Source organism: Rutidosis leptorrhynchoides, chromosome 2, assembly GCF_046630445.1.
Source record: "Rutidosis leptorrhynchoides isolate AG116_Rl617_1_P2 chromosome 2, CSIRO_AGI_Rlap_v1, whole genome shotgun sequence".
NCBI classification, from domain to species: domain Eukaryota; kingdom Viridiplantae; phylum Streptophyta; class Magnoliopsida; order Asterales; family Asteraceae; genus Rutidosis; species Rutidosis leptorrhynchoides.
The window spans coordinates 38,606,413-38,619,992 of record NC_092334.1 but is presented as its reverse complement, the minus strand read 5'-3'; the positions used below and the strand labels follow the sequence as shown (position 1 = coordinate 38,619,992).

At 35.4% G+C, this 13,580-nt stretch overlaps 1 protein-coding gene across 1 annotated transcript; it reads left to right on the top strand.

Moving 5' to 3' along the window:
• The first annotated feature begins 2,142 nt into the window (after positions 1-2,142).
• LOC139887798 (NDR1/HIN1-like protein 3) lies at positions 2,143-2,586 on the top strand. Its single transcript, XM_071870854.1, has one exon. The coding sequence runs from the start codon at positions 2,143-2,145 to the stop codon at positions 2,584-2,586; it is 444 nt and encodes a 147-aa protein (XP_071726955.1).
• The last annotated feature ends 10,994 nt before the right edge of the window (positions 2,587-13,580 follow it).

The window sequence follows — 13,580 nt, the reverse complement described above, 5'->3', positions numbered from 1 at the left end:
GACACGCCAACTGAATCAGAATATGTACTAACGGAAACGACGACGTCCTTTGTTGTGGTGGAAATTTGAGATCTATCAGAAACTTCTGTATCACGATACCACGAAATCATTTGAAGTATAATTAGGAACTGTGTGTTGAAGTGAACATGCATCACTAATTTCAATGGCAGTAACATTACAATTCTGCAAATCAACTACTTCCACCATGGAGCCAGAATCAGCACACACAGTTTCTTTAGTAACATCATCATTATGCTGTATGGTATCTTTTAAAACATTGATATCTAATTGTGGATCAGTAGAGTTTCCAGTACTGCCATCCTCATTTTGCATAAATTCATCAATAAATTTCTATTACTCAGCCAAGGGGTTACCTGAATCATGTACCTCAACACCTTTCTTACCTGCATCACGTAAAAGTAACCGATGTTCAAGTTCAAAAGAAAGTCGAATGGATACAATTTAGGTCGAAGTCTTGCGCAAAACTATCTATACGCAGTGGCGGATCTAGGATTGGTAGTCAGTGGTGTCGCCAGTTAAAATCCAAAAAAATTTCTAGATGTTTTATTTCAAAGGTGTCACTCAAATAAATGTACACTATCCAGTGGTGTCACTAGTTAAAAACCTCCAAAAAATTCCACTACATCGCGCATTTCAGTGGTGTCCCGTGCAACCACTGGGTCTATACTAGATCTGCCCCTATCTATAGGCAACCCCTGTTCCGTGTGTCAAGGGATTTTCTTTTTCTTTGGCTAAAAAGGATAATAGAAATATAGACAGATACAAAAATTAACGAGATACAAAACCATATCATACAAATAAGTTCATAGATATATAACCAGTACTTCACTACTTAATTGTGTAGCCAATGAAAACATTATATGGTCAGTTTGGTTAGTATATAATATGGCTTGAAATTGGTCGAGCTCGGTCAGGTACTCAGGTTGACTTGATCATTTTTACTTCAGACCTTCAATAATCAGTAGTGTGTCATATATGAGTGCAAAAGTAAAAGGAAGTTACCGATAACCACCTTTGGCACACTCTTTTTCATCAAATTTAAGGTTTTATGCTCTCTCTGCACAAAGTTCTTCAATTTATATTGGGTTGCGATTGCGATGCCAATGGAAGAGCCAAAACCTTCAATATAGCTTCGAAATTGCAAAAGAAAAATAGCATCAACTACCAAAAGAGTAGTCTTCTTTAACCTTCTTTATCATGATCTAATATTGGGATTAAGTACTAGTCCAAACCATCAATATATCAACATAACTTCAAATTTTGCGAAAGGAAAAATAGCATCAACTACCAAAAGAATCGTTGCTTTCTTTCTTGAGATTTACTATTGTGATCAACTACAAGTCACAACCTTCTTATATCCAAACCTATAGCAACAATAGAAACAATACCAAACAACACATCCAATACAAAAGTGAACAAAAATCATACATATGATGATTTGAATCCCCAAAAACAGTAAGGAGGTACTGCTTATTATCGGATTTGAAAGCAGACACAGACACAAAATCAATATTAGTCCTAACCTTCTTATACTTACAAACCCTATAGCAAATAAACAATACCAACAAACACCTCCAATAGAAACTGAAAAAAACCATACATTTGAATCCCAAGGGTAAGAAGTTAGTATAATGCCAACCAGCTATGTTTTACTATCCAAATCAGGCACAAAATCGATATTAGTGGAAGAATATAAGGGTGAACATACATCAGATTACTATCGACACAAATGCAGTGTGCAAATCATAGAGAAATTCAAGAAAAGCAACACAATTGAGCCATCAAATATTCTCTTGGAACAGGAACCAGTTCACTTACAGAGCAATGATAAATGCTAGCAATGGGAATGAGAATAAACATAATAATAGGATACAGATAAAGTCCAATAAAATTAAATCAATCATAATAAATCATAATAAATCGAATTTACCTAATAATGGATTAGATCCGATGTAATAAACTCATTCTAAATCAAGATATGTATCATATATATCCTATATAATAAAGGATATTAGTTACCAAAGTTATAAGATAGGAAACCATGTATTTATACTGATCGATCATATAAACCATAGAGTTACAACTCTAATTCACAATTTACATTCACAACGTATTGAAACAATGCTGGATCCGTATAATTTTCTTCTGGACGATGATCATGAATGCATCTCTTGCCGATGTTGTCTCTTAATTAACATGGTTTGGATCCTGATTCTAGTCTTAGCAGCGGTAGATGGAAACAGCCAAAAAGTTAATGTGAATGATGTGACCATCACACAATTCATGCTCTCACCAACAATCAACACTTTATACTACAATCTTGCGGTTAACATGACATTCCGTAACACTTACAAAAAATTAGGGATACGAGTCGGGTTACATGTGGATATAAAACAAGTCGATCTGATGTATCAAGGCCAAAGATTGGGGACAAAAGAGGTCCTGCAGGAATTTTATTTAAAGTCTAAGAGGGAGAAAAGTAATGTGACCGCCGTATTAAGAGGTGAACAATTGTTACAGTTAATTAATGGTGATGAGAGATTTGTATACGAATCACAGAGTTAGGATGGTGTTTATAACATTGGTTTAAAGGTAAGATTTGTGACGCGGTCTAAAGGTTGGTCTAAAGGTTTTTCGATGAACAAAGGCAAACGACGCTATGAGATTATTTGTAATAATCTTCAGGTTCCAATGAGTTCTGAAGCTAAGGTTTCATCTACAAAATTTAAGACGTCTGAGTGTTTTAATATATGAATATGTGAAGATGAAATTAAGATGATGGTTTTAATAGGTTTTTATGATCATGTTCTGCTTTAGGTTTTTATAATTTTTACCCATGGAACTAAGATTGATGGTTTTAATAGGTTTGTTATTTTAGTTGATTTCTTTTTAATACAAATATTTAGTGATGATGTGCGGAGCCCATCGGGCCGAGTAATTGGGCTTGGTCCATGGCCGCGGTCAAGTCTTCCTCCTAAACCCTAATTCCCTCTTATAAATAGAGGGGTAATCTAAGCAATTAGGGCACTCAATCGGGACACATTCTCACTAGGGTTTTTACCTACCACTCTTGGTAAGGTTTTTCCCTTCGCCGCCAATCGGAGCGCCGTCCATCGGCCGTCGGTCAGCCCTTAGCCACCCTCCCGAGATCATCATCTCGGCTAGGGTTATCACGGTAACCGGACCGGAGGTTAACGCCGCTGAACTAATAAAACCCTCCTCTATTGCACTCAAGCGTGTTTCTATCCTAGGCGAAAATATGCTTGATCAATTAGCAAATATATTATGATGATCATCTTCTGTTTTAGCTTTTTAATACTTTTAGTAGTGTAATATTGTTTGAACTTATGATGGTTGTGATTTAATATATTAGTTAATTAATCAATTCATTCCTAATCGATTGACTGGTACCACCCATGTCCTCGGTGCATCTCGTTGGGGGGGTATGCTTTTGATTATGGATTTCCTCCGGAATGTATGTACTTTGGATATGATCGGGTGGTCCATTAATGGTGGACACTCAACAACTCCAAACTATAGTTCAAAAAGTCTTTTGGTTAATTAAATCCGATAAGATTATAATTTATTTATATGTTTTATTTTATATTATAAAGTTATATATATAACTTTATAACTTTATAACTTTATAAAGTTATATATATAATATATATAAGTTCGGGGCTATAAAATTTAGCATGTTAACTAGTTAAGTGCGGCAGATGTACTGACTTGTTATGTATTTGAACCGAACTACATTAATATTTACATAAAGTAGTCTAACCAAGAGAGTAAGCAGCAGCTAATATTTTGGTTAATATTTACATAAAGTTACCTAACCAAAACACTACATCAATATTCATTAAATAGTATCCAAACAAAAGCTTAAGATTTGGTGGAACAAAACACTGGTGCAGCATCTTCTAGTCCTTTCATTTCATCGGACCCCGTAAATATGTAATATATGTTAGTCTGTTAATCTGTTATTAAAAGTGCAGCTGTAGTTGCTTGAATATGCAATGTGATCTCAAACATGTTCACGAGATTAACAAATAATTCAATATCAAACAAAATTAACGATTGTTAAATTTGTCAAATTAAGAATATGTCGAACGCAATGTGATCTCAAAACTGAATCAAACAAACTAAAGATTGGTATATGGAAGGCAACAGAGAGTTCACAACAACTTGTGAACAAAAATACGTGTAAACCAATTCACCTTCCTGCAATACATTTCATTTTAGCTTTTGGTGGCGTAACACATCAACCATATATAAAAGCAACTAATACTTAGTCATTGACTCCCCTTTCTCGCTACTTTCTTTTGCAACCTGTATACGAATTTTTTTTAAATTGTTTTTTGTCAAACGAACGTAGAATTAACTTAAAAAAAAGAACATGTAAAATAACAAAAGATGTGCACAAATGGAGGTTCGTAAGAAACTGAATTTTGGTTTATGACAACAGTTATGTTTTGTTTGTTGTGTTTTATTTACCTGGATGCTTGAATAGGGTGCGTTTTGTTGTGAATTGCAGATGCTCCTCGGGAGATTTTTGTGTGTCGGTTGATTGTCTAAAGGGAATCTTTATATAAGAGCATGGGGTGTGGAAGAGGTCACCTCGGCATCGGTTTCGAAGACAGAGGTGACCGACGGTCGGCTGATACCCTGCCGCCGTCGGTTCACCGTTTTCAAGCCCAAAGTCGCGGGCAAGACATCGATTGCGAAGGTTAAATGGGTCCCAAATTCGAATTTATATCCGTTGCTCTTTTTTTTTTCTTCCTTTTCCTCCATTTCTTCCTTTTTCTTTTTGGTTGATTTAATTTGTATGGAAAAAAGAAAGTCCAGTAAAATTTAAGTGAAGAAGGTTTAAAAATGGAGCATGATGAGGGGGAGAGATAAGGAAGAAGATAAGCCTCCTGTAATTTTTTTTTTCATTAACAGTTCCTTAAGTTGTTTTAAAGTTTCACTTTTAACCTTACAATAGTTGATATTTGGTTCATATATTTCTACCAGTGTACATGAGATAAAATCATACTATTTAGTTATTTTTTTTTACAAGCAACTTTATTTTTATAACTTCATAAACATCTGTTTATATAAAACTTTTTTTTATATAGAAAATATTTATTTAATTAAAAAGGATAAAATAAATGATAAATAATAAATATTTTCTCTTTCCAAGACACTGAACTGACATTCTTCCCAATTCCCCTGTTTTTTCACCAATGTCAGTCCAGTCAGTCCAGTCATCAGCAAGACACTGAACTAACACTGAACTGACGCGTCACCACACCCAGTGCTCTAAGGATCTGCCATAATGATACAAAACTAATAAGTGAACTTAAAAAGTTACTGAAATTATACATATACACAGTATGAACTACTTTGCCTCCATGAAACAAAAAGTTCAAATCATTAGCAGATACATACAAATTAATATCATCAAAGAACATATTAAAAAACAGTTTCAAACATAATAACATGTATACACAGTCAGTCCAACAGATATCTCAGAACAACAACTTTAATGACTCATTAACTTCAGGTGCGGACACACATCCTAACTCATTAATACGTCGTTGTAACGAATACCTACTAGACATTTGCTGCGACTACAGCAACGGTACAACCAAACTGGAATCACCAGTACCATACCAAATTGTTCACCACAAATATCTCATACTATCAAAAAACACATATGACAAATACCAGAAATATAAAACGTGACCATAAGAAGATTTCAACCTCAACTAACAGGACAAATAACACATATGACAAATACCAGAAATATAAACAAAAAAGTAATATAAATCTAAAATAGGGATGGTAACAATGACCATAAGAAGTTGTACCACGCTTGCATTAAGAACTTCAAAATGCACATATACATACATAAGGTCATTGTTACCCATTCAAACTACAAGGTATAAAATTATAAAGTAAAATAAGGAAAAATTAACAGAACCAACATCCCAAAGCATTCCGGGTACAGCGACTTTGCAACAACCAATTACAAATTTTGAGTCACCAAATATAGAAACAAAATTACACCACAAAACAGTAGTCGACTTCCAAATCTCAACATGAAAATCGAAAAAAAAAAGTTAAAAGAAGAAGATGCTTACCGAATCGCCAAGCAGATAACAAAATTACACCACAAAAGAAGAAGGTCCATAAGTGTGAGAAGACATACACGAGAGAATACATACGCGTGAAAGTTCAGCTCATTAAGTTTAACCGCTAATTATTTAGAAAAAAATTGGTGCCTTCTATGAAACCATTACTATGGCATCATAGTGCCTTCTATTGAAACACGGTACTGTCTATTGAACGATGGTGCACATACGAAAGCGCAAGTGCAATAAGCGCGTGAAAAAGTCCACATGTGTCAGCAGACATACGCGTGAGAAGACATACGGGAGCAAGAAGGACCCATGTGTGAAAGTGCAGTTCCTTAAGTTTAACCGCTATGGATTCATAAAAAAATGGGTGCCTTCTATGGAACCATGGTGGACATACGAAAGCGAGAGTGCAATAAGCGCGTGAAAAGGTCCACACGTGTGAGAAGTCATACGCGTGAGAAGACTTACGCACGCAAGGACTCATGTGTGAAAGTGCAGTCTGTTAGGTTTAACCACTAAGTATTAAAATAAAATGGTGCCTTCTACGGCATCATAGTGCCTTCTACGGAACCATGGTGCCTACTATGGCACCACGATGCATTCTACGGCACCATAGTGCACATAAGCAAGCGAGAGTACAATACTAGCGTAAGAAGCTCCATACGTGTCAGAAGACATACACGTGAGAAGATATCCACGCGCAAAAAAGACTCGCATGTGAAAGTTAGTTCGTTAAGTTTAAACGCTAAGGATTGAAAAATAAAAATGGTGTCTTCTACGGCACCTGGTGCTTTCTATGGAACCATGGTGCCTTCTATAGCACCATGGTGCCTTCTATTGTACTATGGTGCACATACGCATGTGAGAGTGCACTACGCGTATAAGAAGGTCAATAAGTGTGAGAAGTCATACACGTGAAAAGACATACGTGTGAGAAAACATGCGAGTGCAAAAAGGACTCACACGTGCAACTTCAGTTCGTTAAGTCGCTACGTATTAAACATATGGAGCCTTTGATGGAACCATGGCGCTTTATATGGAACCACGATGCTTTCTATGGAACCATGGTGCCTAATATGGCAACATGGTTCCAGAACCATGGTGCACATACACAAGCGAGAGTTCAATACGCGCGTACGAAGGTTCATACGTGCGAGAAGACATAAGAGTGAGAAGACATACGCGCGCCAGAAGGACTCACATGTGAAAGTTCAGTTCGTTATGTTTAACCGCAAAGTATTAGAAAAAAATGATGTCTTCTATGGAACCATGGTGCCTTCTATGGCACCATGGTTTCTTCTATGGAACTATGGTGCTTACTATGGTACCATGGTGCCTTCTATGGCACCCTTTCTATGGCACCATGGTGCACATACGCAAGTGAAAGTGTAATACGCGCGTGAGAAGGTCCATACGTGTGAAAAGACATACGCGTGAGATGACAAACGCGTGAGAAGACATACACGCACAAGAAATACTCATGGTGAAAGTTTAGTTCGTTAAGTTTAAGCGTTAAGTATTAATAGAAATGGTTATGGTGCCTTCTATTGAACCATGGTGCACATATGCATGCCAGAGTGCAATACATGTCTAAGAAGGTTGATAAGTGTGAGAAGACATACACCTGAGAAGACGTCCACATGAGAAGACATGCCCGTGAAAAGACATGCCCGTGAGAAGACATAAGTGTGATAAAACATGTGCGCACGAGAAGGATTCATGCATGAAAGTTCAGTTCGTTAAGTTTAACCGCTAATTCTTAAAAAAATGGTTCCTTAGATGGAACCATGGTCCTTTCTATGGAACCATGGTCCCTTGATGGAACCATAGTGCCTTCTATGGAACCATGGAGCCTACTATGGCACCATGGTTCCAACACGATGGTGCTTACTATGGCAGCATGGTTTCAGCACCATGGTGCACATACGCAAACGAGAGTGCAACACGTGACGTGCGAGAAGACATACGAGTGAGAAACATAGGCGAACAAGAAGAACTCACACGTGAAAGTTCAGTTCGTTAAGTTCAACCGCTAAGTATTAAAAAAATGGTGTTTTCCAAAGAACCATGGTGCCTTCTATGGGACTATGGTGCCTACTATCACACCACGATGGCTTTCTATGGCACCACGATGTCTTCTATTGAACCATGGTGCACATAAGCAAGTTTGAGTGCAATACGCGCGTAAGAAGGTCCATACGTGTGAGAAGACATACACGTGAGATGACATACACAAGAGAAGGCATACACACGCAAGAAAGTCTCACGCGTGAAAGTTCAATTCGTTTACCTTAACCGATAAGTATTCAAAAATAGAAATGGTGCCTTCTATGGAACCATGGTGCCATGGCGAAAAGGCACCATGGTGCCTTCTATGGCACCATGGTGCCTTCTATTGAACCATGGTGCACATACGCATGAGAGAGTGCAATACACGTCTAAGAAGGTTGATAAGTGTGAGAAGACATATGCGTGAGAAGACGTAAACATGAGAAGACATACGCGTGAGAAGACATGCACGTGAGAAGGCATACGTGTGATAAGACATGGCCGCGCTAAAAGGACTCACGCGTGAAAGTTCAATTCGCAAAGTTTAACCGCAAAGCAGTGTTGTAAATCTCCTGAGATCTCCCCGAGATCTCCTCCGAGATCTCGTTTTTAGAAAGCAACCGAGACGAGATGTTCATCTCCCGAGATTTCTCGGTCAACGGGGTCAAACTTAGTCAAAGCCACGATTTCTCGAATTTTCTTGCTAATTTGTAAGATTTTCTTGTAAAATTCCTAATTTCTAAGATTTTCTCGCTCATTTCTCGGATAGTTTTGTAAAATCTTTTAAAAACGTATATAAATATACATATATTTATGTTTTTATGTATATTTTTATTTAAAAAACTATAAAGTCAACGTCCGAGATCTCCCCGAGATTATTCCGAGATGCCGAGATCTCCCAAAAAAAGTCCAAACGAGATCTCTCCGAGATCCGAATTCTCCAACCTTGCCGCAAAGTAATCAAAAAAATAAATGGTGCCTTCTATGAACCATGGTGCCTAATATGGGAACAAGGTTCCAGAACCATGGTGCACATACGCAAGTGGGGGAAGTAATTTTTTCGTTTTTTTGAATTTTTTTTTCAAGCATTAAGATCACATGAAAATATGAATATTTAAAAAAGATACTTTGTGATAAATGTTATTATTTTGGAGAATTAATGCTCGAAGAAATAAATGATAACATTCATTGCAATGAATGTTTTGCTTCTGAGTTTTTTTTTAGGGGTTTAGAAATTAGGGGGTTAAAAATTAGGGTTTAGAAATTAGAGTTTTGGGTTTAGAAATTAGGGTTTAGATTGAATTTTTAACACGAACGGTTTAGAGTTTAGGGTTTTGGGTTTTGGGTTTAGGGACTAAACCCAAAACACTAAACCCTAAACTCTAAATCGGGCTAAGTTTCGAAAAAAACACTTCACACAAGATGAAAACAAAACGATGCAAATAAACTCTAACTAAAACATTACGCATGATGAATGTTATCATTTATTTCTTCGAGTGATTTCCCGCCAAAATAATAACATTCGTCACAAATTGTCTTTTTTAAATGTTCATATTTTCATTCATGTGGTCTTAATGTTTGAAAAAAAAAACAAAAAAAAAAAAATTACTTTCCACCACTTCTCCCCAAAAAAGTGCTTCCCTTATATATATATATATATATATATATATATATATATATATATATATATATATATATATATGTATGCACACACACACAGGGGCGGTTTTTAATGGGGACAGGCGGGGGCAGCCGCCCCCAGTGGATTTGCAATTTTCAGTGTAAAATTTTTGGATTTTTCGATTTTGCCCCAGCGGATTTTTTTTTTTGCCCCAAAACCATTAAATTTTGCCCAAAAATCTCCAAATTTTACCCCAAAATCTTCAAATTTTGTTCACAAATGTTAAAATTTTGCCCCAAAACCTCCATAATTTGCTTAAAAACCTCCATTTTTTGCCCCAAAATCTCCATATTTTGCCCAAAAAGTTGCCACGATTTTAAATTTTTTTTTTTGCCCCCGGTGACTTGGAATCCTGGTACCGCCACTGCACACACACACATCCCGTTAAAAAACTTATCTCTTTCATTTGGATTAGTGTAAATCATGAAAAAGATCAGATGATAAGATATAAAACCTGAAACAGCTGCTATCCTAAGTTCTTTGTGGAAATAAAATTTGAGAAGTGACAACAAGGTTTGGCCAGGTGGTATGTACATTGTTTTCTGATCATAAAAGAAATTAGTAATAATATATGAGAATAGTTATACAGCAACAGAACCTGGTCAATCCATGGATATAAACCCTCCTTCAACTCATTGACAAAGAAACACAAGATGTAGCCGGCAATAACTTTCTCCTCAAGAACACTTGTCTTGATGCCTTTAATTTTGAAAGAAACTGCATTGCCATATGCCAATATATTCTCTGGTTGCAGTACATTAGGGAGTCTTATAACAACATTTAAGCTTTGAAAGAGCCTCCACAACAAGTAGTTTTACAACAGTCTCATCATATTCTGTGCATCCAACAAGTCCATAAACAGCACCCTGAATGTAAAAAAAAAAAAAAAACAATATGGTTAAGTGTGTAAGAAAGCACCCAGACACAAATTAATGATTGCCGGAGAAGCCGACCTGTCGGACATTAAGGTTCTCATCATTGCAGGCTTCTACAAAGAAAGGATGACATGGCAATTTTAATCCATCAACTTATAAATGGGTTATATGGGTTGTGTTTTATAACAAACACGTCAAATCAAAACTATAGTTGAAAGGAGAAAGCCTCAACCAGATTGAAAGTTGGTCAAAGTTAAGATTGACCACAAATAGCTTCCTACATCACTTTATCTAATATCCGAATTATAACTGTAACTATAATTGCTCTTTTATCATAATTAGTTCATGGGCCAACTGTTACTGTAAGATTATCTTTGGTTACTATAACTTCATATGACTTGTTTCAAGACCTCATCTTGCCACCTCTTATAGACATTCTCAAGTTCAGAATTGACAAATCCCATCAAAGAAAGACAAAAAAGAGGCTTCAAATCTTTTCATCAATGTTTAATGGATTTTACCTATCTGTAACAAAATTATTGTAAAGCAGCCAAAAAATATACAAGTAATCATTTTTAAAATTACTTGAGGTCAATAAAAATAAAAATAAAGAAACTCAGTAGAAAAACTCTTCAGCTTTAGCCCTTTCTAGTCTTTCCGTTTATCTGTTTTAATATTCTGTAATTACCTGCTTGCTTTAACTCATCCGTGATGCTTCTCATCTGGTTTTTCATCTTACCTGGAAGCATGTGGAATAATGCAGTTTGGACACGTGAACACTATAAAGATTATAAGTATATGATGACATATTTTATGAAGATAAATCAAACCTGTATACTCTGAGCACTATAAAGATTATAAGCATCCATCATACCTGCACATATTTGGTATCAGGTACCTTATAAACCAATACTCTGAGCACGTTACCTCACAACACACACACACACACACACACACACACACACACACACACGAGAATTCATTGAATAATATTAAACCTGCCATGTGCAAAGCTTCAACCAGAGATGGAACTATGTTGTAAGACAAGTAACAGAACCACAATTTATTAATAAGAATATAAACCCTCAAGAACCCTCCTTCAACTAATTGAGAAAGAAACACAAATTGTAAGTAAAGACACGTAACATTTTACATAACCAAGAACACTTAATACCTTTAAAGAATCAGCAACCGATACATAGCATGAGCTTCCATAGGAGGTGATGACTCACAGTTGACCTAATTCAAGAAACAACGAATTTAGATCAGTATGTGCACATTCAATGAAAAATATGATCTCATTTGATGAAAAAAACGATGTGAAATTAGGGTTTCGAAGGACGCTGGATTGGAGCGAGTAATTGGTACGATTTGTGCGTGTTGCACCTGTGAATCCATCGCCGGAATTCAAACGGATGATTTGTAAAAACCCAATGGTTTTAGTACGAATATATAAGACTTGTCCATGTATGTTACCGTTACAATTGAATCGGTCGGTGCTAAAACTCAACGGGCCAATGGTTGAACAGAATCTTGTAATATATTCACACATTAATATTAATAGGGGTTAGATAAATAAACCAGGCTAGTAAAATTACCCTTTTTCTGTAATATTTACACATCCGTAAGTTACTATGATTTATTTAATAATTTAATTTGTTTTAATTAATTTCATCTCAATCTCAAAACAGTTCATTTTTCATTTGAAGTTTATTTGATTCTTTGATTATTGTTAGAATTTTGATAAATGTAGCCCTAAAGGCTACACTTAAGGTTTCTTAGTTTAACTTTGATTCTCATATTAATGACTTGTTACCATACTAAATAACAATCTCTACCCACTTTTATTATATATTTAATAAAGAATATAAAGATTATTTAAATTAAAATGACTGAAAAAAGTTTCTAATTATGATTAAATAAAAGTTTCTTTTATTTCCTTTAATTTTCTCGTATTTTTATCTTTGATTTATGCATAAATGATGGGTTCAGAAAAATTTAAGTAAAACATATGAAGACTATCTATGTTAAATATATGAAAAAAGAAAATTGAAAATTAGGATCAACCCTTAAAGGTTCGTCATCTTGCAAAGTGATTAGTGGTTCTGGTTGTGCACGTCTTCGGTTGCTCGTTATACCTTCCATACAATTAATTTTCGAACAGTTGGAAAGTACTATTTATGCTTTTTCGGTCGGATGAAATGGTAGTATAAATGTAATATGAAATGAGTCGTATTTGTAGTTGAGTAAAAGTTGTTGAATGAAATGGGTTAGATTTAAGAAAATCATCTTTTAAAAAAAAAAAAAAACGGATTTATGATCGTTTAAATTATTTTAATAGCCGATACCTAAAACACACATAAAACTCTCACCCCTATATTGATCATTGATTTGATTCGTTTTATATACTACTACTTAATAAAATGGTAATTTGACAGGAAATTAGTAGAACCGCCGTACGTTAATTGCATAGATTGGTCAAAATGGTTGATTTTCTTTCTTGATGAACGAGTTGTTCCTCTTGATAATCCCGATCAAATTACAAGCTTGCTTATGATGGATTTCTTAGTAAGGTATATATATGCTTATAGTTTCAGATGCTTTTAGTTACGAGGTTTAAATTATCTGCATTTACTTTAATTATGATTCAGATCAGATGTATAGTTTCAGATGCTTAAAAGATGTTAAGTTCTTCAGTTATTTTTTAGAATGACAGCTTATACACACAAGTATAGTTAGAGGGACCTCATTAGAGTACCGCTATAAACAATGACTCTTTTGTAAGCTCTAACGATATTTATTGTCTTAGATCAAAATAGAATCGATTAAAAA